Below are 24851 nucleotides of genomic sequence, written 5' to 3' on the forward strand. Positions count from 1 at the left end.
GGGCGCAGATCTGGTATGTCGTGTGCCCACAGACACACATGCAGGTAAGTCCAGACACAGGGCGGCCATGGTCAAGTTCACGCTGGGCCCAGCAAGACCCGGGACCCTGGATCTCAGGAGCTGCAGCTCCCCCCAAACTCTCAGCCTCACGCTACCTTTCTAAGAGGAGTTTCAGTGTTTCTGGACGGGTGGTGCACAAATCCCCAAACTGGGAAAGTCTAATGTTTATGAACTTTTCCGGTTCTACAAATCCAAGTGCTGAGGGGCAGTGTGGCAGGTGGAGAGGGCATCAGAAGACCATTGCTTCCTTCCTAGATTCTAACAACGGCTATAAAATCACTGAGAAGAACAGCAGAACGCTCCCTGAACTGAGCCACTTGCAGAATCATCATCATTTCCACACAATCAAACCTTGCTCTCTGCGAAAGCATCACTTGGAAATGGGCCTGTTCTTGGCCGCGACCCCTGAACCCACAATGAGCCACATAAAATGGATTACGAATTAATTGTTCCATGAGATGATTAGCTTTGAACTACAGGCCATCACAGCCCCAGGTAATTAAGAACAAGCCATGTTAAACAAATGAAATTAAAACCAAGACAAATGCTTCCGTGGGCCACTGGCCCCCTGGTAAGAGGAAGGCGGTTCAATCAAGAAGGTCCATCAGCTAAGCTCACTGTCACACAGGAGTGGGGTGGCCTGGCAGATCTGAGCCCGTGATGCTTCCCAACAGGGCAAGTGTTTCTAAGTTAACAGCTAAAATGTTTTGTTGCATGTTTACTGAGTTGCACAGTAGGTGATTTCTGGCCGGCTGCAGACAGACACCACCTGCCCTGTCCCTCTGTAAACAGACCCGGGCACTACAAACCCGTAGTGTGATGGGTTAAGTGTCTGCTGACTGGGACGTGGCATGCCCAGATGATGTCCAGACAGCCAGCCAAATGTTCTCTCCAGGCTGCGGGGTGCTTCTGGAGGAGATGAACACCTGAGCCAGAGGGCTGAGGGGAGATGGCCATCCCCGAGGCAGGCGGGCCCTGTCCCATCCATTGAGGGTCTAAGGGGACAAAACGGGGAGCAGGGGAGTGGACTCTCTGCTTGAGCTGGGACATTGCCTTCTCCTGTCCCTGGAGCACACCCAGCCAGGCTCCCGGGTCTCAGGCCCTCAGACTTGGCCGGACCACACGGCCAGCCCTGCTGGGTCTCAGCCTCCTCAACCATGCACACTGGCTCCTGTAATAGATGCCTCCTGTATACCTGCGTCCCACTGGCCCCATCTCTCCAAGAACCCATACGCCCCTGTGGCCAGACACTCACCAGCTACTGAAAACAAGACGTCACTGAGCACGGAGTATTTTTTAATATTGGCTGACTAAACATAAACACTAACATTTTTTTTATAAACTATTGAATTGAAAGATTACAATTGTTCTGGAAACATGGCATTCAGGGGCTTTTCTTAAGAGATTTATTTCTTTATTTTAGAAAAAGCAGGCGTGCAAGTGAGGGAAGGGGCAGAGGGAGAGGGAGAGAGAGAGAGAGGAGCAGACTTCCCGCTGAGCACAGAGACCAGAGCCTAAATCTGGAGTCAGATGCTTAACCGACTAAACCATCCAGACGCCTCTCACTTAGAGGTTCTATACCTGCACTGATTTTTTTGCACTTTGCTTGAAAATGGTCTCTGTCTCAATGTCTGGTGGCCTAAGGGTTCTACAACTCCAGGCAACCCACCCAGGTAAGACCCCCTCTCACGCTGGAGGTCATTCTAAGAGAAAAGGCTGGGAAAGGTGACAGCAACTGTAAACACATCTCCAGCCACTCAGACCCAAATATGAATCTGAAGCTGAAACTGGGGATTCTGACCCTTTGTGAGTGGCCCCTGGAGGGCCTGCACCCCAGGGTCCGAGTGTCCTGCTAGAAGACCCCGGCCCGCAGAAGGCAGGATCCAGGTCACTCTCTCCTCCCCCATACCTGGTCCCCTCTGACCACCTGGGCTGTCCCTGGTGGTCAGACCAGAAACGAGCCTCCTGATGCTCCACTTTGCAGGTCTTGGGTGAAACATTCCCTGGCCCCCCAAGAGGCCTTCCCTAGCTGCTGTGTCCGGCAGAGACCCTTCCCCACTCTAGAACGATGCAGAATCACACACTGAGGAGCAAGTATGCGGGGAGCGAGCTTCTGCGTTCCGAGACAGAGGGAGCACTCCCAAAGCTCGCGAAAGCCATGTCGTCTGCCAAAGTCACATAACCAGCAAACGGCAAGGCCAGGCCTGAGCCCAAGGTCGTCCCAGGTGGCTCTCCCTAGACACCTCTGGCTCCTCTGCCTGACTCAGCCTCCACTTACCAGCAAAACAGTCTCCAGCACTGCTGCCTCTCAGAGCGTAACCCAAGCCCTCCACCTTCTAGAAGCTTCCCTGGGCTCCTTCCCTTTTGGTGCTGATACTCTCTCAGGCCTGGAATTTGAGGGCTTCTCAAGGGTAGGAGCCAATGCTCTACCACCCAGCTCATGACCCCTCACAGCACCCAGCCCAGGACAGAGCACACGGCCACGCTCAGGGAACCTGGCAGCCCTGATGTTCACCCCCTGCCCCAGAGCAGAGAAGAGCCCTCTGGGCCTGGCCAGACACTGACCCAGGGTCCCTCTGAGAGCTTCATGAGATCACGCAGATCAAGGGCTCTCCGGGCCCGCAGCAGGGAGGAAACCCTGGTCCACAGACTTGTGAGTCCCCGGGCAAAACCAGCTCTGGAGACAGTGATGTCTTCCAGCCCCACAACTAGTCTTTAGAAAACTGTCTTTTCTAAAAGGTCGGGGAGAGGCGCCTGGGGGCTCAGTCAGTGAAGCATCTGCCTTCAGCTCAGGTCATGGTCCCAGGGTCCTGGGATCGAGCCCCGCGTTGGGCTCCCTGCTCGGCGGGAAGCCTGCTTCTCCCTCTGCCTCTGGCCCCTACCCACCTTGTGCTCTTTCTCTCTCAAATAAATAAATAAAATCTTTAAAAAAAAAAAAAAGCTCAGGAAAAGTCAGGGGAACCTGGGTGGATAAGGAACGAAAGAAGGAGTGAGTGATGGAGGGACGACCGGAGGAGCTCACCCGGCCCCCCTCCCCCAGTGACAGGGGCCAGCCTCTGCTACGAGAGGGCTTCGTGCCAACAGTCTCACAGTAGGGGTGCAGGCAGGGTCAGAGACCGCGCTGCGGGCAGGTCTGGAAATGGGGATTTAGCAGCTGACGGCTGGAGGTCGCTCTTCCCCATGGCGGCTCCTGGAGTCAAAGCACCCCATCTCTGTTTTGCCAAGTCCCAGCAACTGCCGCTCTTCCCGAAGGACGAGGCCGGCCAGCTGTTGCCGTACAGGATGCAGCTCAGGGAGGCTGGGCCTTCAGGAGCCACGGGGACAGCACGCAGAGCCCCGCCGGCTAAGTTCTGGAGGACCCTGGCTCCCTTCCGCTTCTGGGGGGCTCCCATGCTCAGGGCACGATCCGCAGGCACCCTGGACAGCACCAACCCCGCCGGGGGACCATCCAGGAGGCCAGATCCAACGGAGGAAGGAGTGCGCCCCGTTCAGAAACGCAAGCCGGCCCTTGGCAGCTCTGGGCGTGACTGGCGAGCAGAGCCACGCCACCCCGAACACGCGTGCCAAACATGGAGCAGTGACAGGGACGGGCGCGGATGAAACTTCCGCCCTCGCACATTGAAATATTTACGGCTCAGCCATCTGACCGCGGAGGCCCGCTCTGGGAATCCGGGAATCCGGGTGGGAGAGTGGGAGGGAGGAGAGAGGACGGAGCGGCGCGGAGCAGGAGCGGGAGCGCGGGGGCCACGAGCCTCGTCACGCTCTTGCCTCCCCGGCTGCTCACGTCTGCGATTCCCCACCATAAAAGAACTTGTAAAAATAGTACCTTGCAGTCATTTCTACTAACGGAGAGTCACTAGAACGGTTTGCACAACGCCCCAGAGTAAGGAGTTCTCTGGTAGTAAAGGACACACACGCCTCACACGCCCACACACACGCGAATGCACACACCACACGCACACAGACTACACACGCGTGTACACACACGCAGATCTGGGATGTCCGTGTGCCCCTTCTCAGCAGGGCCGACCTGAAACCCCCACACACGTGCTCCCCCCACCACCGGTGGGCTCCCCACAACAGACACCTGAACGTGCCTTCCTGGACGCCCCTAGGGGCTGCTAAATCCTGGGCCAACCCCCTCAGAGGCTCCTGGGAACCCCACCCAGATGCTGGGCCAGCAGCAGCTCCCCCCAGAGAGAGCCGCCATCCCCTGGGGTCTCCAGGCCCATACACCCCATCAAAGGGGCCTTCTGAAAATGCAGCCCCAGCCATCCAGAGAGCAGACGGCGTCCTGACACAGACCCCCACCCGTGGGACGGTTCGGGTGAGCAGACGGAGGGCCAGCTCCATGCGGAGGGCAGAGTCCACATACACGGCTGTCTGGGAAGACTCAGCTGCGTTTATGCTCTTAAACCAAAACAAAATCCCTGGTGAGTCAAGCCTTCAATCGCTGAAAGAAAAACAAGCAGCAAACTGGGAAGGCTCTAGAAAAGATCACAGTGTGTTTGTTTACTTACGGTCCTGACGTCTGGGAGGCATTCTGTAGAATGCCAGGAGCCATAAAGTAAGGAGGGTCAGCCTGCTAACATGAAGGACAGCTTGCCCGTGGACAGGTGACACGAAAGTGCTGTGGCCCACTCCATGGAAGAGCAACGTGTCAGCCGTCAAGACAGAAAGATGGGACCCCTGCCCCCACGGGGAAAAGCCCTGAGGACACCAGCCAAACATGAAAGGACACGCACGGGGATCCCACGCACAAGAGGAACTGGAGTTGTCAGACTCACAGGCACAGAGAGCAGACGGCGAGGCCAGGGCTGGGGGAGCGGGCGGGGATCCGTGTGGATAGGGTCTCTGTTGGGCAGAGGTGGGGGAATGGAACATTCTGGAGCCAGACGGGATAGACAGTGCCCCTGAACTGGACACTGAGAAATGGTTAAAATGGTAAATTTCTGAGTTGTACATGTTTTACCACAATAAAAGAATTATGGGAAAAAATTTTTAAACTTCCATATGACAAAACAATTTCACAGGCAAACAGAAGAGTCCAATCACAAAATAACTGCTCTACAGCTAATCATCAAAGGCCTGATTTTGTCAGTTGAACAATAACTCACGCAAACCTGTCAAAAAAAACAACAAGCACAGGATCAATTGGGTGATTTGCAGAGGATGCAGAAACCAAGTAACTGGTGGACAGAAGCGCGGGTCCTTCACCCTGATGGGCGCCCTGCTTGGGGGCCACATGGGGCTCCAGTGCAAAAACTCTAGATTTCAGGACGGCAGAGCGTGAAAGGGAGAGCGGGGGCCTCCCAAGCCCAGGGTCCACGCCCAGAAATGACCCTGACCTCGAGCTGCCATTTCCCAGCAGATGTTGGGGTGAGCAGGAAGGGCAGGTAGGGCCAGCACAGGTGCCACACACAGCACAGGGCCGTTGGAAGGTGGGGCCGTCTCTCCCGAGGCACCTTCCAAAATGAGAAGGGGATGCCATTTAACCCCAGGGCGCTGACACCTGAAAGGAATAAGGCAGAACCAAGGGGGGCCAATGCAACACCCCGTGTGGGAAGAATGCCCCCGAAAGTGTCTGCACGGGGGATGGCCACACGGGCCCCCCTGGGTTATCGTCTGTACCTCTTGGCACTTAAGATAACGGTGGCCTCCCACGGAGCCCATGGCTCCTGCCCGAATTCAGCACTTGACGTGGCAAATCCGTCCTTCCTTCTCTCACACTGTTCCCGCCACTCCAACGCCCTCCCCACTCTCCTCTGCCTGTCCTTGAAGACCGGCTCAAAGGTCACTGGGTCTAGTAAGTGAGGTCCCCAAAAGGACAGGGAGGATGGGGTCTGCTCCTCCTCTGCGACCCCACCTGTTGGGCAGATGGCCGTGGGACAGCCACTTCTCGGAAAAGGACTGTTCACTGTGTGAGTACCCATCCCCACTAGAGGGATCTCGCAGGAGATACAGCTGTGTCTCGGGGTCCTGACACCCACAGGGACATGCCCCCCACAGGGCCTCATCAGCGAGCATCAGGATTTGGTTTAGTCACCAGCTGTGGGACCCCAGGCAAGCAAGGTGCCCCTCAGCCCACCACTTACCTGCAGGGCTGTGTGGGTCAGGAGGGACCCAGAGCTGCCAGCCACCTGCTGGGCTCTGACCCAGGACCCAGCATTACCCATAACGATGCTGCTTTTTCACTCTGCATGAACCTGGGGCGTGTGCCAGTCTCTCTCAGGAAGACCGGGGATGTCCCAGAGAACCCATGTAACCTTGGACCATTCACCTGCCTCCTCTGGGCCCCATTTTCCTGGCTGACCTATGGGAGCAGGGACACTGGCCAGGCCCCCATGGAGTCCTCATGGAGATGGGGACAAGGGTGGGGGATCACAGTCCTCCTCCCGGGCCACCCGACCTTCACCCTGGCCTCTCCCTACAACCCCCCAACCCCAGCCAGCTGGCAGGCACATCGCCTAACTTTAGTGGCCACCGCTCAAGAATGGAGGGGACCCAGGACCTGAGGCACCCACCAGGTCTGGAAGCCAGTGGGCCCGCTCACCACCAGGGGGCATCTTGCCACGCATCCTTCCAGGACTCAATTCCTGCTCCTGAGCAACCGGGCCGTCCTAACCCCTCCCAGGGCCTCCATATAATGGACACGTGCAGCAGAAAGACCTTGGGCGCCCAAACCAACCATCTTTGGGAGCCCGTGGGGCAGCATCAACAGGGGAGCTGATTAGGGGCAGGAACATGGGGAACGGCTGAGTCTGTGGCACCCTGGGCACAGCCCCTCCTGATTCTGGACGTCTTCAAGCATCACGGCACCAAACCACCGAGACCACAGACAGGCAGGATCCACGGCAAGCCGCTAGATGTCCACACTGGACAACAGAGCCCCGAGGCTCTCCCACTGATCCCATAATCAGATGGGCAGGGCTCTGCGACCCGGATCCCCAGGAACACAGGCCCTGGACGCCCCTCCCCAGCTAAGACGCCACAGAAAACTGAAACTGCACCTTGTTCGACTTCCGACCTCATGACTTGACCCTGGTCACTTTTTAACACTGTCCCTTTTCCTGGGGGGTCACTGAGCTGGGTGGTGCCAGCACACGGGAAGAGGGTCAGCCCAGTGCAGCCCAGTCCTCACTTCTCCCTATCCTCATTGGGGGCCTTTGAGCGCTGGCTGATGCTCTCTGCACACAGCACCATCAGCAGCAAAGCCAGTCTGCCTTGTTTTGGTTTTTTTTTTTTTTTTTTTTTTTTTTTTAGATTTTATTTATTTATTTGACAGCAAGAGAGGGAACACAAGCAGTGGGAGTGAGAGAGGAGGAAGCAGGCTTCCCGCCAGGCAGGGTGCCCAATGCAGGGCTCCAACCCAGGACCCTGGGGCCACGATCCAAGCCAAAGGCAGATGCCCAACCACTGAGCCACCCAGGTGCCCCTGTCTGCCTTGTTCTAACACGACGGTGCCCATGAGGCCTGAGATCTGGGGACCAGCTCAGAACACATCATGTGATGCAAGCTCCAGCTCCCAGCTTCACATGGAATGCGGCTCCCATGCCCCGGAAGTTAGCAGCCTCGCGGTCTCTGCCCAGAGCAGGAGGCTGTATGCAACACGAACACGAAACCCGTTGCTTGTTTGACCATTAACCTCCTCCTAAGAGGAGGCCCTGCATTCCCCCAAATGCTAATCTTGTGTTTTCGTGTTGCCTCAAAGAGAAGCCTCGAGGCCTGTGCCAGAGCCAGGTGGGAGGGAAGGGGCCGAAGCAGCTGGGGAGCAAAGGCTGCATGTGAATCCAGCAGACGGCGTGTTTTTCCCATCACCTGGGGGCCCCAGCCAATCTGGGGAAAAACAAGCTGCAGGAGATGCGCAGGCGGGCGGCAGAGCCGGTGGCAGATACCAGGAGACAGCTGCTCGGGCCAGCGGTGCGGTGCTCCCGCCAGAGCCTGTTTTAATTAGAGCTGCAGAGATCAGGGCTGCTGCCAGGAAGGCCACACCCCAGGGTGAGATGCCCTCGTCCGCCCGTCTGGCGGCTCTGGTAATGAGGCCCCAGTCAAGGGCCCAAAGCACAGCGCTGCCTGCATGGCCCAAACCGCACACACGGAGCCTCCTCATTACCGCGCTCTAGACTCCCAGAGGCACGGCGATGCTCATCTCCAGGCACCTGAAGTGCAGCAAGCCAGGAAGGGACCCAACTGAACCCAGCAGCTCCCTGCTCCCTCCCTCAGTCTGGGGTATACCCTCAGGGCCAGGCTATGGTTCTCAGATGGCCCAGGGCCTAGAGGATACTGCAGGCTGCCTTCTGAGGCTCTTTGGGTCCCTGAGCAGGGTGCCCCTGGCATCCCCAGGAAAGACAGGAGATCCGCAACCGCTCACAGTAGCTCACATAGAGCAGGGAGTCTGCAGCCGCCACAGGCACCCTCACCTGGAGAAACTCCACACAGCAGAGGGGTGATGGAGGGGCAGGAAGACACCTGCTCCAGCCCCAGCCAGGACACCTGCTGCATGGCTCAGAGGGGTGGCAAGGGGCCGGTCCAGGGCACAAGGGGCTCCAGCCCCAGCTAGCATGTCTACTGTCACCTGGAGCAAGGGACAATGGTGAAGGGCCCTCCCCTCACTGAGCCTCAAAACCCTCTTCTGTACCCTGATGTTAGGGGATGAGCAGGCCTTCCACATGCCTTTCTGCAGTGTCCTGAGGCCCAGAGCAGCCAGCGTACCTACCGTAGGCCCAGGATGGACCTGGGAACGAGCTTGTGGAGTGGCCTCAGACTAAACACTAAGAGGAGTAAGGCCTGGCTGTGGGGTCCCTGTGGGGGTCTAGGCCAGCATCAGAGGGGCAAAGTGGTATCCAGGGACAAGCCCACTGACACAGCCTGCCCTCCACCGCACAAAAGAGCTACCAAAAAGAGGGGGAGAAGGATGATGATGATGATGATGACAATAGGGATGACGGAGATGATGCTGGGGATGATGAGGATAGGGATGATGGTGGTGGTATAATGGGGATGGTAATGAAAGTGGTGATGGTGACAATGGCTTTGATGATGATGGGGATGGTGATGATGGTGGTGGATAATGGGGATGGGGATGGTGGGATGAGGACAATGTTATACCCATAAACATTACTCTACTTGCTCTTCACTGTAACCCTCAAAGTAGGTTTTATGACTCTCATTTGACACTTGAGGAACCCGAGTCCCAAAGAACGTCATCACATACCCTAATGACATGATTCAATGGTCTCCTTCCAAAAGATCTTTTAACACACATTCAATTTTGTAGCATGTGTGTGCGTGTGTGTCTGTCTGTGTGTACACGGAAGTGTGTGTGTGTTTGCATATGTGTACCGGTGTGTGTGTGTGTGTGTGTTTGGGTGTGTGTTTAACATGTCTCTGGCCTGACACGGTGTGTTCAGGGGTCTCCTGGTCCTCCCTGTGGCTGCCCAGACCTGCAAGCCAGAGACAACTCCCTGCATTCCCAGTTCACCCCAGGACATCTGGGCACCTCCTGACCACCATCTCTGGATCACCTGCTTTCCCGTGTTCCCTCCTCCTGCAGGAGCACATGACCTATGGTTACAAGAGTGGGAGAGGGAGAGCACAGGCTTTGGAGCCTCAGGGACTCCTGCTAGAGCCCTGGCTCTGCTATGACAGTCGGTGTGGCCTCCGGCAGCAGACACACCCTTGTTACAGACAATGGGGAAACAGCCAGAGAAAGCCTCCAGCAACGTTCACCTGGGTGGGGGGAGGGTGTGCTGTCCCAGGAGAGAGAACAAGGATGTTGGGAGGGTGAGCGGCCCTCCCCCACAGCTCCATTGTACTACCTTCTGCTGAACAAAGAAGCTCAAACAAACCCCTTACCCCTCAACTCACAGGAGCACCCCCACACAAACTGTGGCCCTAAAGATGCCATCATGACCTGACCAGGGCAAGACCACCCTTCCCGTGGCCACGGGTCACCTGTCTCCCATCTGAACTTCCTGGGGAGGTTTTATGCACAAAGACACTCACCCTACTAGCGGAGCAGAGGGCTGTTTCCACCACCCCCGCGGGAGGCAGCTCTGAGTCGAGGCGTGCCAGGCACTCTGCGAACCTGGAAAGAATGTGCCCCAAACCACAGCCCAGGCTGCCGAGCCCGGCTTCTAGTAAACTGGAAAAAGCAAAGAACTTGGATGCTGTGCAGAGGACATCAAGTGAAAGGTCAAGAGACATTGTCTCCGGCCGGCTCCCTCTGGAGTCCACTTCCTGAACCATCCGCCTATTTCTTCAGAGGCCTCAGCCAGAAAAAGGTTCCCCTCAGGGTTTCAAAATGGAAAGTGAGTTTTCCTGCGGCAGAAAAGCGCTCTTCCCAAGCCCGCTTCGCCAAGAGGAATTTCCAATCTGACCATCTGCTTCCTGCACTTCTGGTCCACCTAGCTCCTGGATGCAGAAAAGCCCGAGGCAGTGGGAACCATGTGAGTCTGGAAACTCGGGGCCAAGGGCACAGGACCCGTGCACAAACTCTTCCTGGACACACGCAGCCAAGACGGCCAGAGAGCTCACTCAGATCTGCTCGTCTCCAGGCCTCACCAGCCCTGCACCCGCTCCTGCCTGGGACCCCTGCCTGGAAGCTGGGGACGGGCTCCGAAAGGGTGTGAAGGCTGTGCCACAAACACAGCTGCCATGGAGGGGGCATATGGCCCCCACAGAAGGTCAGGCTCAAAGCTCAGTGGGGCCAGAAGGGCAGCAGAGTCTGGGGGCTCCTTGGAAAGGCACACGTGGAGAGAGGACATGCCCTAAAGGCCACTCCTAGGTGTGTGCCCCAGAGGCTCCAATACCCACACCTCGAGGTGTGCGGCCCACAGGCTCCAAGAGCCATGTTCACAGGAATGTTTTGCACAACCACCCAAAAGTGGGAGTGGCCCAAGTGTCCCCCAACTGGTAAGTGGATAAGTGGGTATACCCTGCACAACGGGAGACCCCCTAGCCTCACACAGGGAAGGCAGCACCGCCAGACCACGGGGGCACAGAGGGCACTGCTCACAGAGCTGTAAGCCACATGGGAGGTCAGGTGGAGGCTGCCGAGGAGCCCGTTCCCCGTCTCCCCGCTCTGAGCACAGTCTCCCGGCAGCCAGGCCAGGCTCGTGGTTCTGGCCAGCACACATCTCTGGTGGCAACACAGGACGTCTCCAAACCACAGCCAGAGGAGCCTGGGCCTCCATGAACATGCAGGGCCCACACCTCCCCTGCTCTGCTGACAGTGGCCTCGTCTGTCAGAACGCAGGCTCTGAAGAGGGGCGTGGCTGCTAAGCTCCGTGATGCCCAGGTTACAATGCTTGGTTAGCCTCCCCTGTGGCTCTGGCAACAGGAAGGGAAGCTCCCAGGATCCCAAATCACTGTGCCCCAAACTCCCTCCCTGCACTCAGGGTTGGGCCTGATCTGGGGGAGCGCCCAGCCTACTGGCTGGCAGGAATGGGACCAGGACCTGCCGTGTACAGGCCCGCTCTGAGATCAAAGTTCAACTGCACCGCTGGGCGGCTGTGTCCTCTTGTCTACCCAGAGGGGCGCCTCCTCCCTCAGGCTGGCACCAAAGTACACATCTGCAGGACCCCAATGGACCAAGGCATGACCCACAGCCATCTGTCCCCTGACCACCGAAACCCGGTGAAGAAAGGACAGAGGTCTGTGTGGCCACTGAGGGGAGCCTCTGACCTCCTGGCTGAGGGTGGGGAGTCTGTCTGCAGAAAGAGACCTGCAGAGGGACCCAGGGACGAGCCAGTGTCCGGGGGCCACCTCTATACAGCTCACGTCTTCCCTCTGGACCCCTGGAACCTCTGGGTTTCGATCCATGTGAGTGCATCACCTACTCAGAAGCCAGGTCTAAATCTGGACGGAGTTATTGATGTTCACTTTCAACTTCATAAAGATACAGCTCTTGAGTCACCTGGTCCCACCTGGTGACAGAGACCATAACTGTCAGGTGCACACCATTAGGAGAGCTGAGAACAGTGGAAGCATTCAGTCTCCCAGTTCTGGATCCCAGAAGCCCAGAATCAGCCCTAGCAGGTGGAAATCGAGAGGCCGCAGGGCCCTGTGCCCTCAGAGGCTCCAGGAAGGACCCCTCCAGCCCCTCTCACCTCTGGGAGTGGCTGCTGGCCTGTAGCCCAAGGTCACCTTGCTCGTCTCCACCTCTGTGGTCACAGGGCTTCTCCTCTTCGGAGCAACCTCCCCCTGTGCCCCCTCCTGCAAGGACCTGAGACTGCATTTGGGGCATACGGAGGCTGAATCCTGAGCATCTCAGTATGGCAAGACCCCCCTGGGCTGCTGGGGCTGTGGGGGGGCCCACGCCAAGACCTGGCCTCTCCATCCTGCCCGTCGTGCCCGTGTAGCCCCAAGGGGTAGGCATTGCACACACCCCCAAGACATTCTGGATCACGGCTCGAGCTGCACCCCACCATAGACACTCCAGAAGCGGTCCCACCCCAGGCGAGGCCCGGAGCGCCAGGCCTCTGGATGCACCCACAACCTTCCCAGGTGGCCTGCACCTGCGATGCCACAGCAGCCCAAGAAAATGCACGATACCCACAAAGACCCCCCCCCCACTCCCCTGCCCTGCCCGCCTCTCTGCCGCAGCCTCTCTGCTACTAGGGCCCCTCCTGTATAGGCAGCTCTCTGCACTCGCCCGCCAGCCCGGGACACTCGCGAAGAAGGGCCCACCGCCATCACGGAACGGGGCCGTGAGAGGGCTGTCTCCCTGGTCCACGGATTTATGTGCCATTTGAACTCCGTAGAGCTCCATCGTCCAAACATGCTCAGTCATCTAATCGAGAAACAGAATTCGCCGAAGTTGAGAAACAAGAGAGAAAAACCAAAACCCTACACAGCCTTTCATCCACATCCACATTTCTTGAGGGAAGAAACGGTCAAAGACCGAAGGTGAGCGCCCGGGACAGCCGTGGTCATAGAAGTGCCGTGGACCGTGACAACGCGGAAGCAGCCGTGGGAAGGGAGTAAGGGCTGAGGAGCAGCTCGGCGGAACCGGGAACTACAAACCACACAAACCCTTCCTGACAGATGGACGTTCCCCGCCCCGTGAGCGGGACAAACCATGCGGGCTGTGAGCCCAATCTGTGACAAGAATTCACGCACATGCATAAATCCACAAGCACTAACCCAGAACAGTCTCAGGGATTTTCTCCCAGTTATCTGTAGGGTCTCAATTCCTGGTACTCGGCCCCTGAGGCCCCCACAGATGTTGGGAGCTGCTCCCTGGAAAGACCCCACCTGACGGCCACTCCTGGGACACGTGGGGGCTGTGTGACTTGGCGTCGAGGCCATGGGTGTCTGTGGATGACCAGGGCAGATGGAAGCCTCAGAGCCTGACCTGGGCAGGCACGTGTCCCCTGTGTCCAGGGGCCGGCGAGGCCCAGGGAGAAGTGTCGGTCCTGGCCCCACCATCTCACGGGTTCCTACCTTCTCTCGTTGTCGTCCAGGTGAGCAAACAGCACATTTTTGGAGATGGCTTTGGCCAGCGCTGTCATGGTCTTGTAGTCCTTGGGGATGACCTGCAGGGGAAACCATAGTCAGACTTGTGAGCATCCCCGAGGGTCCTGCAGACAGACAGGGGATAGCGGCTCGGCAGCACGTGTGTGCTTGAGGCCGCTCAACTCTGCACAGAAATGCGACCCGAGTATTGCACGGATGGACTGTCCCCAAAACCTGTGCGCTGAAGGCCCACCCAGTGTGTGGCATCTGGAGGCAGGCCCTGGCGGGATTAGCCTGCTCTCCCGCTCTCCTCACCACCAGAGCACACGGGAGAGGGTACAGCTCCCACCAAGAACCAGCCTGCCGGCACCTGCTCTCGGACACCAGGCCTCTAGACAGAGAAAGAGTGAGCGTCACAGTCACCTGGGCTCAGAGACACATGGAGCTGCATGTTACACGTATTCCACCAGATTAACTTTTTTAAGAGATCGAGAACTAAAAATACCAAGAGAAAAAGTAAAAATGAGGGTCTAGAGGGTATAAACACACAAGGTGGAAACGAGAGGCCCCACGTGCTAGGGAAGGCGGGAGGCCAGGCCCGTACGCTGTTGCACACAGGGACACCCTGTGGGCTCTCACGCTCCAGAGCCCGTCCTGATGCAGGTGCACCCACTGCGCTGTAACAGCGGAGGGCTGGGCGCCGGCCCTGAGGAATGAATACTGAGGGACAGCAACGTGGAGGAGGAAGTCCCCACTGGTGGCTCTGAGGCCGGGCTCCAGGAGGACGGGGTCACGTGATCTGGATACCGGTCTCCTCTACCCACACACCACATGCCTGTGGGCAGTGACTGTGACAATGACAGTCTACCACTGTGGCCCCTCTCGGAGCAGAAGGGAGCACGACCAAGGTCAGGGACCCCAGGGTGAGGATGGGGAATGGGAGCAGGGACCCCAGGGTGAGGATGAGGGAAGCAGGGACCCTGGGGTGAGGACGAGGGGGCCCACCTTCCTCACGTAGGACACGGCATCCTCCTCGGTGTACACCTCGGCACTCACGCCCCCTCGGCGGCGGCGAGCTTTCACCACAGGGTTTGGTGGGGTCGGGGAGACCTCCTCGTCATGAGAGTCTGACTTTTGCTGTGTCAGAATCTGTCTGTTTTCTTCCTGTGGGGGAAAACATGGGAGGGCTGGTAGCAGCGGCCAAGGTGGCCTATCCACCAACAAGTGCCACCGAGGAGTCCTGTCCAGCCCTCCTCCCTCTGTGCCCGGCAGACCCCCAGCTTCGAGGGCACCTCCATCTCTCCCCCACCACCCAACCCCACAGAGCGCCAGCTCAGAGGGGTTCTGCCTGCCCTCACCACAAGCGACATTTTGGGTACCAGGTGCCTGAGGTCTGAGGTCTCCGTCAGGCAGTCCCATACCCCCACTTCCCTATAGCACACATGCAGGAAATGGAAGGTGAATACGTGAGTGGAAAGCAAATCTCTTTTGTTTTCTTCCTTCCTTCATTATTTAATTGCTTTAACGACTGTGCGTGCAGAGGGCACAAGATTCCAGAAGCACGAAGGAACATAGACTGCCTGACAAGCAGGGCCCCCACCCCCGGCCCTGTGGCCGCCACATCCCCACGTCCCAGAAGCAGTCTGGTGATGGGCTGGGTTACCACGGGGAACAGCACAGGGGGACGTGGGGGTCTGTGGCAAACAGACCCTCACCTGTCTGCCCACGTGCCCAGGACAAGGCCTCTGTCCCCTTTGTCTGCAAGGACCACCTTCCCCAAACACCCACACCTGGCAACCTCCCGCACCTGATTTTCCTTGGCAGTCACCCGGCAAGAACGTGAAGGGAGGAGTCCCCCCCCACGCCCCAATGGCTCCTCCCGGATGCCCGCTGCCCCACCTTCCAAAGCACCCCTCCTGCTCCACCAACAGCACGTAGTTCAAGCTTCCCGGGGAACCCGAGAAACCCGAGAGAAGCATGAAGCCATCCTATTTCATGCTATGGTGTAAACCAGGAGGGAAGCGTGCTGGGGCCTTGCTTTCTTGAGACCGTTGACATCGCTGTCCTACCACAGGCCATTTTCCATGCTGGGCAGCCAAGGGCCTAACTGGGCGGGATCCAGAGGCTTCAAAGCTCGAGGCCACTTGGGGAGGCATTGGGCGGAAATGGGAAAATGGGATGGCACCCCCCCTCCCCTCCCCCGCAGGATTCCAGGAAAACTTCTCATTTTCCGGAGCCCCCTTCCTGCCTCCTGTTCTCACGCTGATGAGCTGTCTGGGGCTGCAGGACAGTCAACGGCACAGGGTCATAGGACGCTTCACAACAGCAGTGTGGGAACCACATTTCCAGAAAGCTCCGTGGCCAGGATCTGCCCCAGGAATGCCTAACACAGCTCCAGGGACTGTCCCCGTTCGGCCCCCAAGGCCAAATGCTCCCTAGATCATAAATGATGGTCACAGTCTACTTCTGACCACGTTTTTCTGGCACAAGGGGTGAAAGGCAGACTCGTGGCCCGAGAAGGGAAAATTCTCAGCCACAGAGGGGTGGGACGTGGGGAGATTCTCTGGACCTGAGTTCCCACTCCTGAGAGAAGCCCACATGCCTGCGGCCTGGGACAGGCAGAATCCCTCCCTCCACGCCCCATGCCCCAGCACGCTTGCTGAGGACACAGCTGGGCGGTTAGCCGTGTCAGCCTGACCCCGTGCACAGGCCCTGAACACCCCAGAGGAGGAGAGGCCACACCCTGCGTGGCGGCCAGACTCCAAGTGGCTGCGCATGGTTAGCATTTCTGGGATCCCCTGGGGATGCAGTCCCTCCACTCCGTCCCCTCCGGCCGAATAGACGCCGTGGTATTTGGAGATGTGTGGTGTCCTGGGCCGGGGTCACTGGTGCCAGCCCCAGGCTGACCACAAGCCCCCGTCTCAGGGCTGCAGCCTGTCACAGCAGAAGACAGGCCCGGGGCCGCCATCCCCATCTATGAGGCCAGCAGAGGACCAGGGCCGTGTCCAGGGGCACTCAACCTCCAGCGGCGGGGTGAGGAGATAAAAGTGCGGTTTCCATCTCTTGTCCGGTACCTCTGTCTACCAGCCTCACACAGAGATTGCTCTACAGAGGAAAAGGCACAGTTTTGTCGTGAAGATGTCCATCTAACAGGGAAGACGGGAAAAGTCAGCAATGGTAGCAGTGTGAAGCACAAAGGACTAGGTACAGGGCCGGGCGGCACCTAGCAAACGGTCATTTCCCCTCTATAAGGACCGGTTGCCACAACTCGCAAGTTTTGAGAATGGAATGCTTTGTCACTCAGTTCAGCTATTTCATGATTTTTTATGATGACAGTCTTCTTTCTTTTTTTTTAAGATTTTATTTATTTATTTATTTTTATTTGACAGACGGATCACAAGTAGGCAGAGAGGCAGGCAGAGAGGGGGGAAGCAGGCTCTTCGTAGAGCAGAGAGCCCAATGTGGGGCTCCATCCCAGGACCCTGGGATCATGACCTGAGCCGAAGGCAGAGGCTTTAACCCACTGAGCCACCCAGGTGCCCCACAACGACAGTCTTCTTTGATAAATCACACAAAAGTTTGTTATTGGTTTCAAAGCGTGGGAGGAGACTGGCTTCCACCTTTTTTTCTGGTTACTGCTCTATCAACAATAATAAAAAGACTATTAGATTATAATCAAAGAATATAGTTTCTGAATAAGAAAAAGATTTAAACTCATCTGGGTTTAAAAGATTTTGGTTTAAAAGATTAAACTCATCATTTCAACTAACATGTCCCACTGTGTACTCGATTGGAAATCCCTGACTTACACACACCTTTCCCAGATCTCGTAGGTTGCCTGATCACACACAGACGGGACCCAGAAAGAACAGAGTTCAGTAGCAACCACAGCAGACTGGGGCCTGCTACCTCGTGCAGCTGGGTGCAGGGGTGTGGTGCATGCCCGGGGGTCACACAGCTGGAGACCCCCGTGCCTGGCATCAGGACCCAGCACCCGAAACAGCACAGCACCTGCCGCAGGGGTTCAGTAAGGATCTGTGGATAAACATGTGAATGAATAAACCTTTTTTGCCCAAGAGCCAGCTTCATAAATCCGTGTGTACATCCAAGCCCCATAATTCTTTTTCTTAAAATACATCCTAGCGAAGCAATGAGAGCTTTCAAGGAGATATGGGCACTAGAATGTTCTCTACAATGTTAAAAAATTTTTTAATCCAAGTAGCAATAAGAAACTGTTTAAGTCAATCCAGAAACATCTGTATAACAGGAATCACTGTGCCCTGAAATCATGTGTTCAGCAACATTTAGTGTTCTTTTAAACAATCATATAAAGTTTGGTTTAAAAAACCAAAAGCGGGGGTGCCTGGGTGGCTCAGTGGGTTAAGCCGCTGCCTTCGGCTCAGGTCATGATCTCAGGGTCCTGGGATCGAGTCCCGCATCGGGCTTTCTGCTCAGCAGGGAGCCTGCTTCCCTCTCTCTCTCTCTCTCTCTCTGCCTGCTTCTCCATCTACTTGTGATTTCTCTCTGTCAAATAAATAAATAAAATTAAAAAAAAAAAAACCAAAAGCGGGAATTAAATCACATATAGGGAATGAAAACTCAGGCCACAGACTGGGAGAAAAAAAAATCTACAAAACACACATCCAGAAAGGACTCGTGTCTAAAATGTACAGAAAACCCCCCAAAAAACCATCTCAAACTCAGCAACAGGGGGGGCATTTGCACGGTGAACACCCATGTGGGAAGGTTTCCCCCATGGTGTGTCCTCACAGACATGCAGTGGAAAGCAGCGAGGAGACGCTGCCGCCCCCTGGCAGAATGGCCATGGACCAGAACAGGTCAGCACCAGACGCTGGCGGGACGTGGAGCCACGGGACCCCTTGCATGTGGCTGCTGGAAACGTGGGAAGGTGCTGCCGCGTTGGGAGGGGCCTGTGGTTTCTTCCAAAACCAGCCACGTGCCCACTATGCGATCTAGCGGCAGCACGCCTTGGCATTTACCCCAGATGACTGCGTAGGTCCACGTGACCCCGGCACATGGATGTCCACAGCGGCGTTACCCACAGCTGCCCGAACTGAGACACGACCTGGGTGTCCTGGAGTTGGGGACGGATGCCCAGGCTGTGGGCCATGTGGACGGTGGACGGTGACTCGAGTGCTGCAGAGACATGAGCTCTGAAGCTATGGGAACCCTGACACACATGTTCCTGAGCTGGCTCCTGACTGTGGGTTCCAGCGGGGAGGGGGGCGTTCCCGAGAAGGCGGGACTACGGGGACGGTGACCAGAGGCTGGGTGCCAGGGGGCTTGGAGAAGGGGCACGGGGCGGATCGCAGTGGATTTGTGTTGTATCGTAATCGGATACATGTCGTTGCACAAGTGTGCACACCCAGACACCAGCCTGGGGCAGGCAGTGGACTTCAGTGAGCGACAGTGAGCCAGGGACGCTGCTCATCAGCAGCGGGAGGCACAGGGGCCAGAAGGGTCATCCCAGGGCCAGGTGGGGTGGCAGGGGTGAGGACAGCGCTGCACGTCATGCTCGATTCCCCGGCAGGCCTGTGCCACCCCAGAGAGCGGTCTCTGCTCCGTAACTACTACACCAACATCACACTGCACGTGGGAGGGAGAGCAGTTCTGGGAAACACATCTCGGAGGACATACAAGGACGCCATGGTCTCTCCCTCAAGAGAGCGGACGGGGCAGCTTTGTTTCCTGATCCTTTCTCTACTTTCTTAAAATTTCCCCAAATGTGGAATCAACCTTTCTCTTGTTGATGTTACTGGGCAGGACCTGAAGCTTTAAACCTTCTCTGGAAAACCGCTCTAACGGTCTGCCGGTCGCCCCGGCCAGCCTTCCAGCTGACGGGGGAGCAGCGGTGCTCCCTACAGCTTCGGGCCACGGTTCCTCTCACAGGTCCCGGGTCGGCGCGGGTCCTCACAGCTGTGTCCCTGATCACACCCACACACGGTGCCCACAGCAGGCCCTCCGTCCCCTGTCTGCACAAGCACCTTCCACGGGCCAAACCTGCTTGGCGGGCAGGGAGGGCTAGGGCAGGACCCTGAGCTCACACCCACCTCACAAGCACACGGAAAGTGCAATGCACACAAACGCGTGGAAAAGAGGGAAGGCGGCTCATGTAGGGTTCTGTCGGCAAAGGTTATTTTCTGTGGTTCCTAATGTCAGTTATAAAAGCTCTCTGGAAATAAAGTCAAACGTAAGAAAATTAAGAAATCCCCGTTTTGGAAGAGGAGCGAGATGCCGGAAGGGAAGCAGGCCCCACCTGCCGTGTGCCTGGTGGGAGGACCGCGGGCTGGACAGCAGGAGGCTGTGAGGCAGCAGGAAGGAGGGGCTGGCTTGGTGAGCGGGCGGCGTGGGTCCTCCTGGCAGGAGGACACGCATGTCCCTAAGAGAGAGTGTGCGGAGGCTCCGGACTGTGGGATTCTGGAGAAGGCGGAGCTGCGGGGATGGGAAAGGTCAGGGGTTTGGAGGGAGCACGCACAAGGGATGCTTAGGGCAGCAGCATGAGGTGACATGAGGCTTGAATGAGATACATGACATCATGTGCTTGTCTAAACCCACAGGACTGTGGGCACGAGGAGGGACCCCAAGGTCAAGTCTGGGCTGCAGCTGACAATGGCGTCCCTCATCAGATGTAATGAGCCCTCAGCAGGTGAGCGTCATTAACAGGAGCCGTGTGCACGGGGAGGGGCTCAGGCTAAGGAGGGGGGCTGTGGGCACGTGGCACGTCGTGCTCAATTTCTCTGTGAACCTGAAGCGGCTCTGAAAAGCAAAGTCGGTGGCACGGTCAGCCGGCTAAGCGAGAGGTCAAGGTCTCAGGATTGTGGGCTCCAGCTGCGCGTGGAGCCCCGTGATTGGTGACAAGTCTGCCTGAGTTTCTTCCTCTCCCTCGGCCCCTTCCCCACTCCTCCATACGCAGTCCCTCTCAAACAAATACATAAACCTTTAAAAAGCAAAAGTAAAGCCTATCAATTACAAAGGAGTACCACTGAAAATAGAAAAAAACGAGAGAGCAAAATCTACCGAAACATGTAAGTGATCTGTATCTTGAAAATAAAAGCTTCTCTTTCTGTTTTTGTTAAAGATTGTATTGATTTATTTTGGGGGAGGTGAGGGCATGCATGAGTCCAGGGGGATGCCGAGGGAGAAGGAGCAGCAGACTCCCCTTTGAGTGTGGAGCCCAAAGCATGGCTGCGTGTGGGCTGGACGTGGGGCTCGATCCCATGATCCCAAGAACCTTGAGAACACAGCCTGGGCTGAAGGCAGATGCTGGACAGACTGAGCTTCCCAGGCACCCCGGAAAATGAAAGCCTTTCTCTCACAGAAGAGACACCACAGACCTAGGTAAATGAAAAGCTACTCTCTGTTCCCCAAGTGAAGATTCAAGATTGTTCTCCATTCTCCTCTGACGGATTTACATGCTCAGTGTAAGCCCACTCAACATCCCAAGAGGATTTCCTGGGCCATCTCACTGAGATCACTCTAAAATACACCTGGAAAGGAGCAGAAACCCTCTTGGAGAAGAATGACGCAGGAAAACATCAATAGCTCCCATGAAGACAGAGGGAGCCAGACGGCGAGGGCCCCCAGGCACAGACGGCTGCTGGAGGAGGAGTCAGTGCAGAGCGCTTCCACTAACTTATGCACAACAGCACAATTCATTAATAAGTATATACACAGATAAACCCGACCTAAAAAGCAGAAACTTTCGCTCCATGAAGACACTGGTGAGCACATGAGAAGACAGACCATGGACGGACAGAAGGTGTTTGCAAAGCAGGGACGGTCACAACTCACATCCGCGGAGGTGAGAGTATGAGGTGAGTACATAAAGCAATCCTGAGCTCAACGGTAGGAGAAGAGCCTGGCAAAACACACGGACAGAAGACCTCGACAGGCACATCCCCAAAGAGACACGTGGATGGCAACTAAGCGTTGCCATCGTGGCAACGACCACGTCCTCAGTCATGAGAAAATGAGCAAGACGGCCAGCAGAAGGGCCCCACGGATCCGTCAGAATGGCTCAAGTTTTCGGGAGCTGGCAGTATCGAGTGCTGGCAGTCTTAGGGCCAAGAGCCGCAGCTGGTTGGAACAAAGACGCTGCTGCTGGGCCGTTCGTTACCAAGTCAAACGTGCGCTTACCCTACAACCCAGACACTTTCTCCAGTTAAAAACCTACAAAAATCAGTAAGACAAACACATGCCGACAGCAGCCTGGTCATCTTCAGAAACCAGAAGTGATCCAGAGGTCCCTCCGCTGGGCAGGGGAGGAGCAGACAGCAATCAGTGTACACAGTGGAACAACGCTCGCTCGTGACGCACACAAAACCAGCACGAATCCCAGATGCCCTCGGAAGGGACGGAAGCCGGACTGAAAGGCTACATGCCGTAGGCCTCCCCTGATGGAATGTTCTGGAACACGCAGAACTGCAGACACTTGAGCAGTTGCCAGGAGATACACGGACAGGATGGTTTGGTCAGCAAGGGCAGGAGGCAGGGGACGGCAGCAGGTAGATAACCCGATACACCTGTCAGAACCCGCACAGTTGCACACCACCAAGCACAAGTTCCAGAGTATTTTAGTTGAAAGAACTTTAACGGGAGAGGGGAGTGGCCTCAGGTCTCTTTTCTCCGATGTGTCTGCTCATTCTGAAAGCAAAATACAGCGTAACTTTCGTTTCCACTAAAGACCAGAACCTTAGTCTGGCTCCTCGTGTGATGCCCCTGGAGCCAGCGTCCAGGGAAGGCGCCGGGCCACCAGGAGGGAAGGAGCCCCCTGTGCGGCTAGGACGTGTCCATACCCACAAGGTAGCACAAGAACAACTAGGAGAGAAGCGGATGTTGGCGCAGATTCAGGAAAACAGCACAACTCCTACAGGGGGCAGGGGGGGCCCACAAACTCATTCCATCTCTGGGAGTAAAGGGGCAACAGGGCTCTAGAGCCATGGAAATGAGCCAGACCCTGGCCTCAGAGCATGCGCCCTGACAGCGTCAGTGTTCCTCCTCCCACAAATCAGTCCTTGGCCTTGAGGCGTTTTCTGTAGAAAACGAAAAACCTGAAGACCATCAATCATAGAACAATGCAGATAAAGGCAAATCTGTGACCCCACATGGTTTTATGGCCACAGACACCGTAACAATGCCACTGAGGAGAACGCAGACACTTCGAAGTGGCCCAAACGGTAAATGTGACCCATGCAGACGTCACACAGTGATGCTAAGGAGGAGAGCCAGACCAGAGATGCGCACACGCCACAACCACCCACGTCCACACGCCTATGCGTGCTAAGGAAGTTGCTAGAGAAACATAGGGGGGTCCATCAGGGAAGGGGGCAGGCGCTTTCCTCCAGCATCTAACGGGCGTCCTTGCAAGGACCAAGGACTGCACAAGCCTCAGCCAATGTCCCGGGAAGAAGCCCCGCCTGTGTTTGGCTGGAGGGTAAGGGCTATTCTACCCCCTCACGTCTGGACCTTTGAAACGTCCTGCAGTGGGGCGCCTGGGTGGCTCAGTGGGGTTAAGCCTCTGCCTTCAGCTCGGGTCATGATCTCAGGGTCCTGGGATCGAGTCCCTGCATCAGGCTCTCGGCTCAGCGGGGAGCCTGCTTCCCCCTCTCTCTCTGCCTGCCTCTCTGCCTACTTGTGATCTGTCTGTCAAATAAATAAATAAAATCTTTTAAAAAACAAACAAACAAATAAATAAATAAACAGCCTGCGGTGAAGAAGTCACTCACCAAGGCCTGAGGGCTGGTGGCAACACGTGGCCTTGCGGGACAGCACACCGGGAGCTGGGCCATCCCCGCTGGTTTGTGCGGCCCAGCAACATCCTCCCAGGGCTTTATCGGGCCGTGCATACATGCTTCCTGCTGTCACACACGCTGAGAAGTCCCCCTTTCCGGGCATCCTGGCCACTCGGCTGGCCTCATGGGGGGCGGGGGTGCTGCTTGGAACTCTGCCCCTCCCCCAGGGCCCCAGCTCCTGGGGCCCAAGACCCCAGGCTCCGCCACACCCAGAGTGAAAGAGCCTTCCTGCGCCCCCATCATAGACACTCTGGGGCAGCTGGCGGGGCAAGCCATCATGAAGGCAGAGGAGACACCCATGGGCTCTCAGGGACTTTAGGTTCTGGGGGGCTCAGAGCCATCTGTCCCCAGGGATAATATGTAGCCTCAGCCCCAGGCCCATGCTTCACTCAGCCCCCAGCATCCGCTTTGGAGTGTCTAAGTTACGTGGACAGATACCCCGCTGCAGGCTCTGCCTCTCACAGGAATGGAGCTGTACCCCCAGAAAGAGGAAGACTGCCATGGAGGAACAGGTGGCCAACGGGCTTAGACCCCTCCTGCTCTGAGCCCGTCCTCCTGCCGATGAACCAGGAGCACCATCATTCACGGAGGAATGGGGGGGTACCTCTCAGAAGAGAGGCGTGGATGGGCGTGTGTTCCCCACACTGCACAAGTCTGAGGGGCATTCTCCTCTGCCTGTACCCCCCGCCTCCCATGTGCACATTACCAGGGAATCAGGTCTCAAATGTCCCCCACTGCATGCCCCACCACAGCTACGCTCTTCCATCCCAAACGCCAGTGCCACCTAATGACACCCAGTCCCCATCTCTGCCCCCCTCCACTGTCAGTTGGCCCCAGCAGCTCTCCCCCAGGCTCTGCATGCCGTAGGGCCTGCCCCAGTGCAGAGGGACAGAGAGGGCCTATGACCGGGAAGGCCAAGCCCTGGAACGTGTGAGGCAAGGCCAGGCCCCCACAGACGGCTGCTCTCTCCACACTCCCCAGAAGAGCCAGCAAGGCCTGAGGAGCAGGTGCAAGGCGCCGCGGCCCAGCACACCTGCTGGAAGCAGGCGGTGGCTGTCACTGACCTTCTCCAGCTTCTCGAAGTGTTCGCGCAGGAACTTCATGGGCCTATCAGGCTTGGAGACGCACAGGTGCACAATGCAGTCTTTGAGGACCTGCTGAACGCCATGCTTCTGAACATAGAGCTCACATCCCTTCAGGCTCTCGTCCTCCTCCGCCTGGTAGGACGACGGGGACGCCATGGTGACCCCACTTCTGGCTGCCTGGAGTGGGGGGATGCACATCAGGGGGGCGCTCAGGGAGGCGGGATCCCACAGGCCCCCAAGACCGGCCGTTGGGGGGCGCATGTTCACTCTCATCCAGTGAGTGCTGGCACACGGTCCCAGGGTCTGTGGTCATGGGTCTGTCCTCCTGAACATGACAGCGCAAAGCCTTACCTCACAGATCTTTGTGGGCTTGGAGGAAGAACAGATTTGTAGGGCTGAGCAAAGCCCTGGTCTCTGAGAAATCTGCAGGGGGAGA

At 56.9% G+C, this 24851-nt stretch overlaps 1 protein-coding gene across 2 annotated transcripts in view; it reads right to left on the minus strand.

Moving 5' to 3' along the window:
- Window positions 1–24851, minus strand: part of PRKAR1B (protein kinase cAMP-dependent type I regulatory subunit beta) — a 66705-nt gene that overhangs the window by 40466 nt on the left and 1388 nt on the right. For both annotated transcript variants that reach the window (XM_059414252.1, XM_059414251.1), the window contains exons 2-4: window positions 24395–24592; window positions 14524–14682; window positions 13507–13598 (exon numbers count right to left, since the gene is read on the minus strand). In XM_059414252.1, the coding sequence (XP_059270235.1) occupies window positions 13507–13598; window positions 14524–14682; window positions 24395–24571 (428 nt within the window). In that variant the 5' untranslated portion in view covers window positions 24572–24592. The remainder of the gene's footprint in view (window positions 1–13506; window positions 13599–14523; window positions 14683–24394; window positions 24593–24851) is intronic.

Source organism: Mustela nigripes, chromosome 11, assembly GCF_022355385.1.
Source record: "Mustela nigripes isolate SB6536 chromosome 11, MUSNIG.SB6536, whole genome shotgun sequence".
NCBI classification, from domain to species: domain Eukaryota; kingdom Metazoa; phylum Chordata; class Mammalia; order Carnivora; family Mustelidae; genus Mustela; species Mustela nigripes.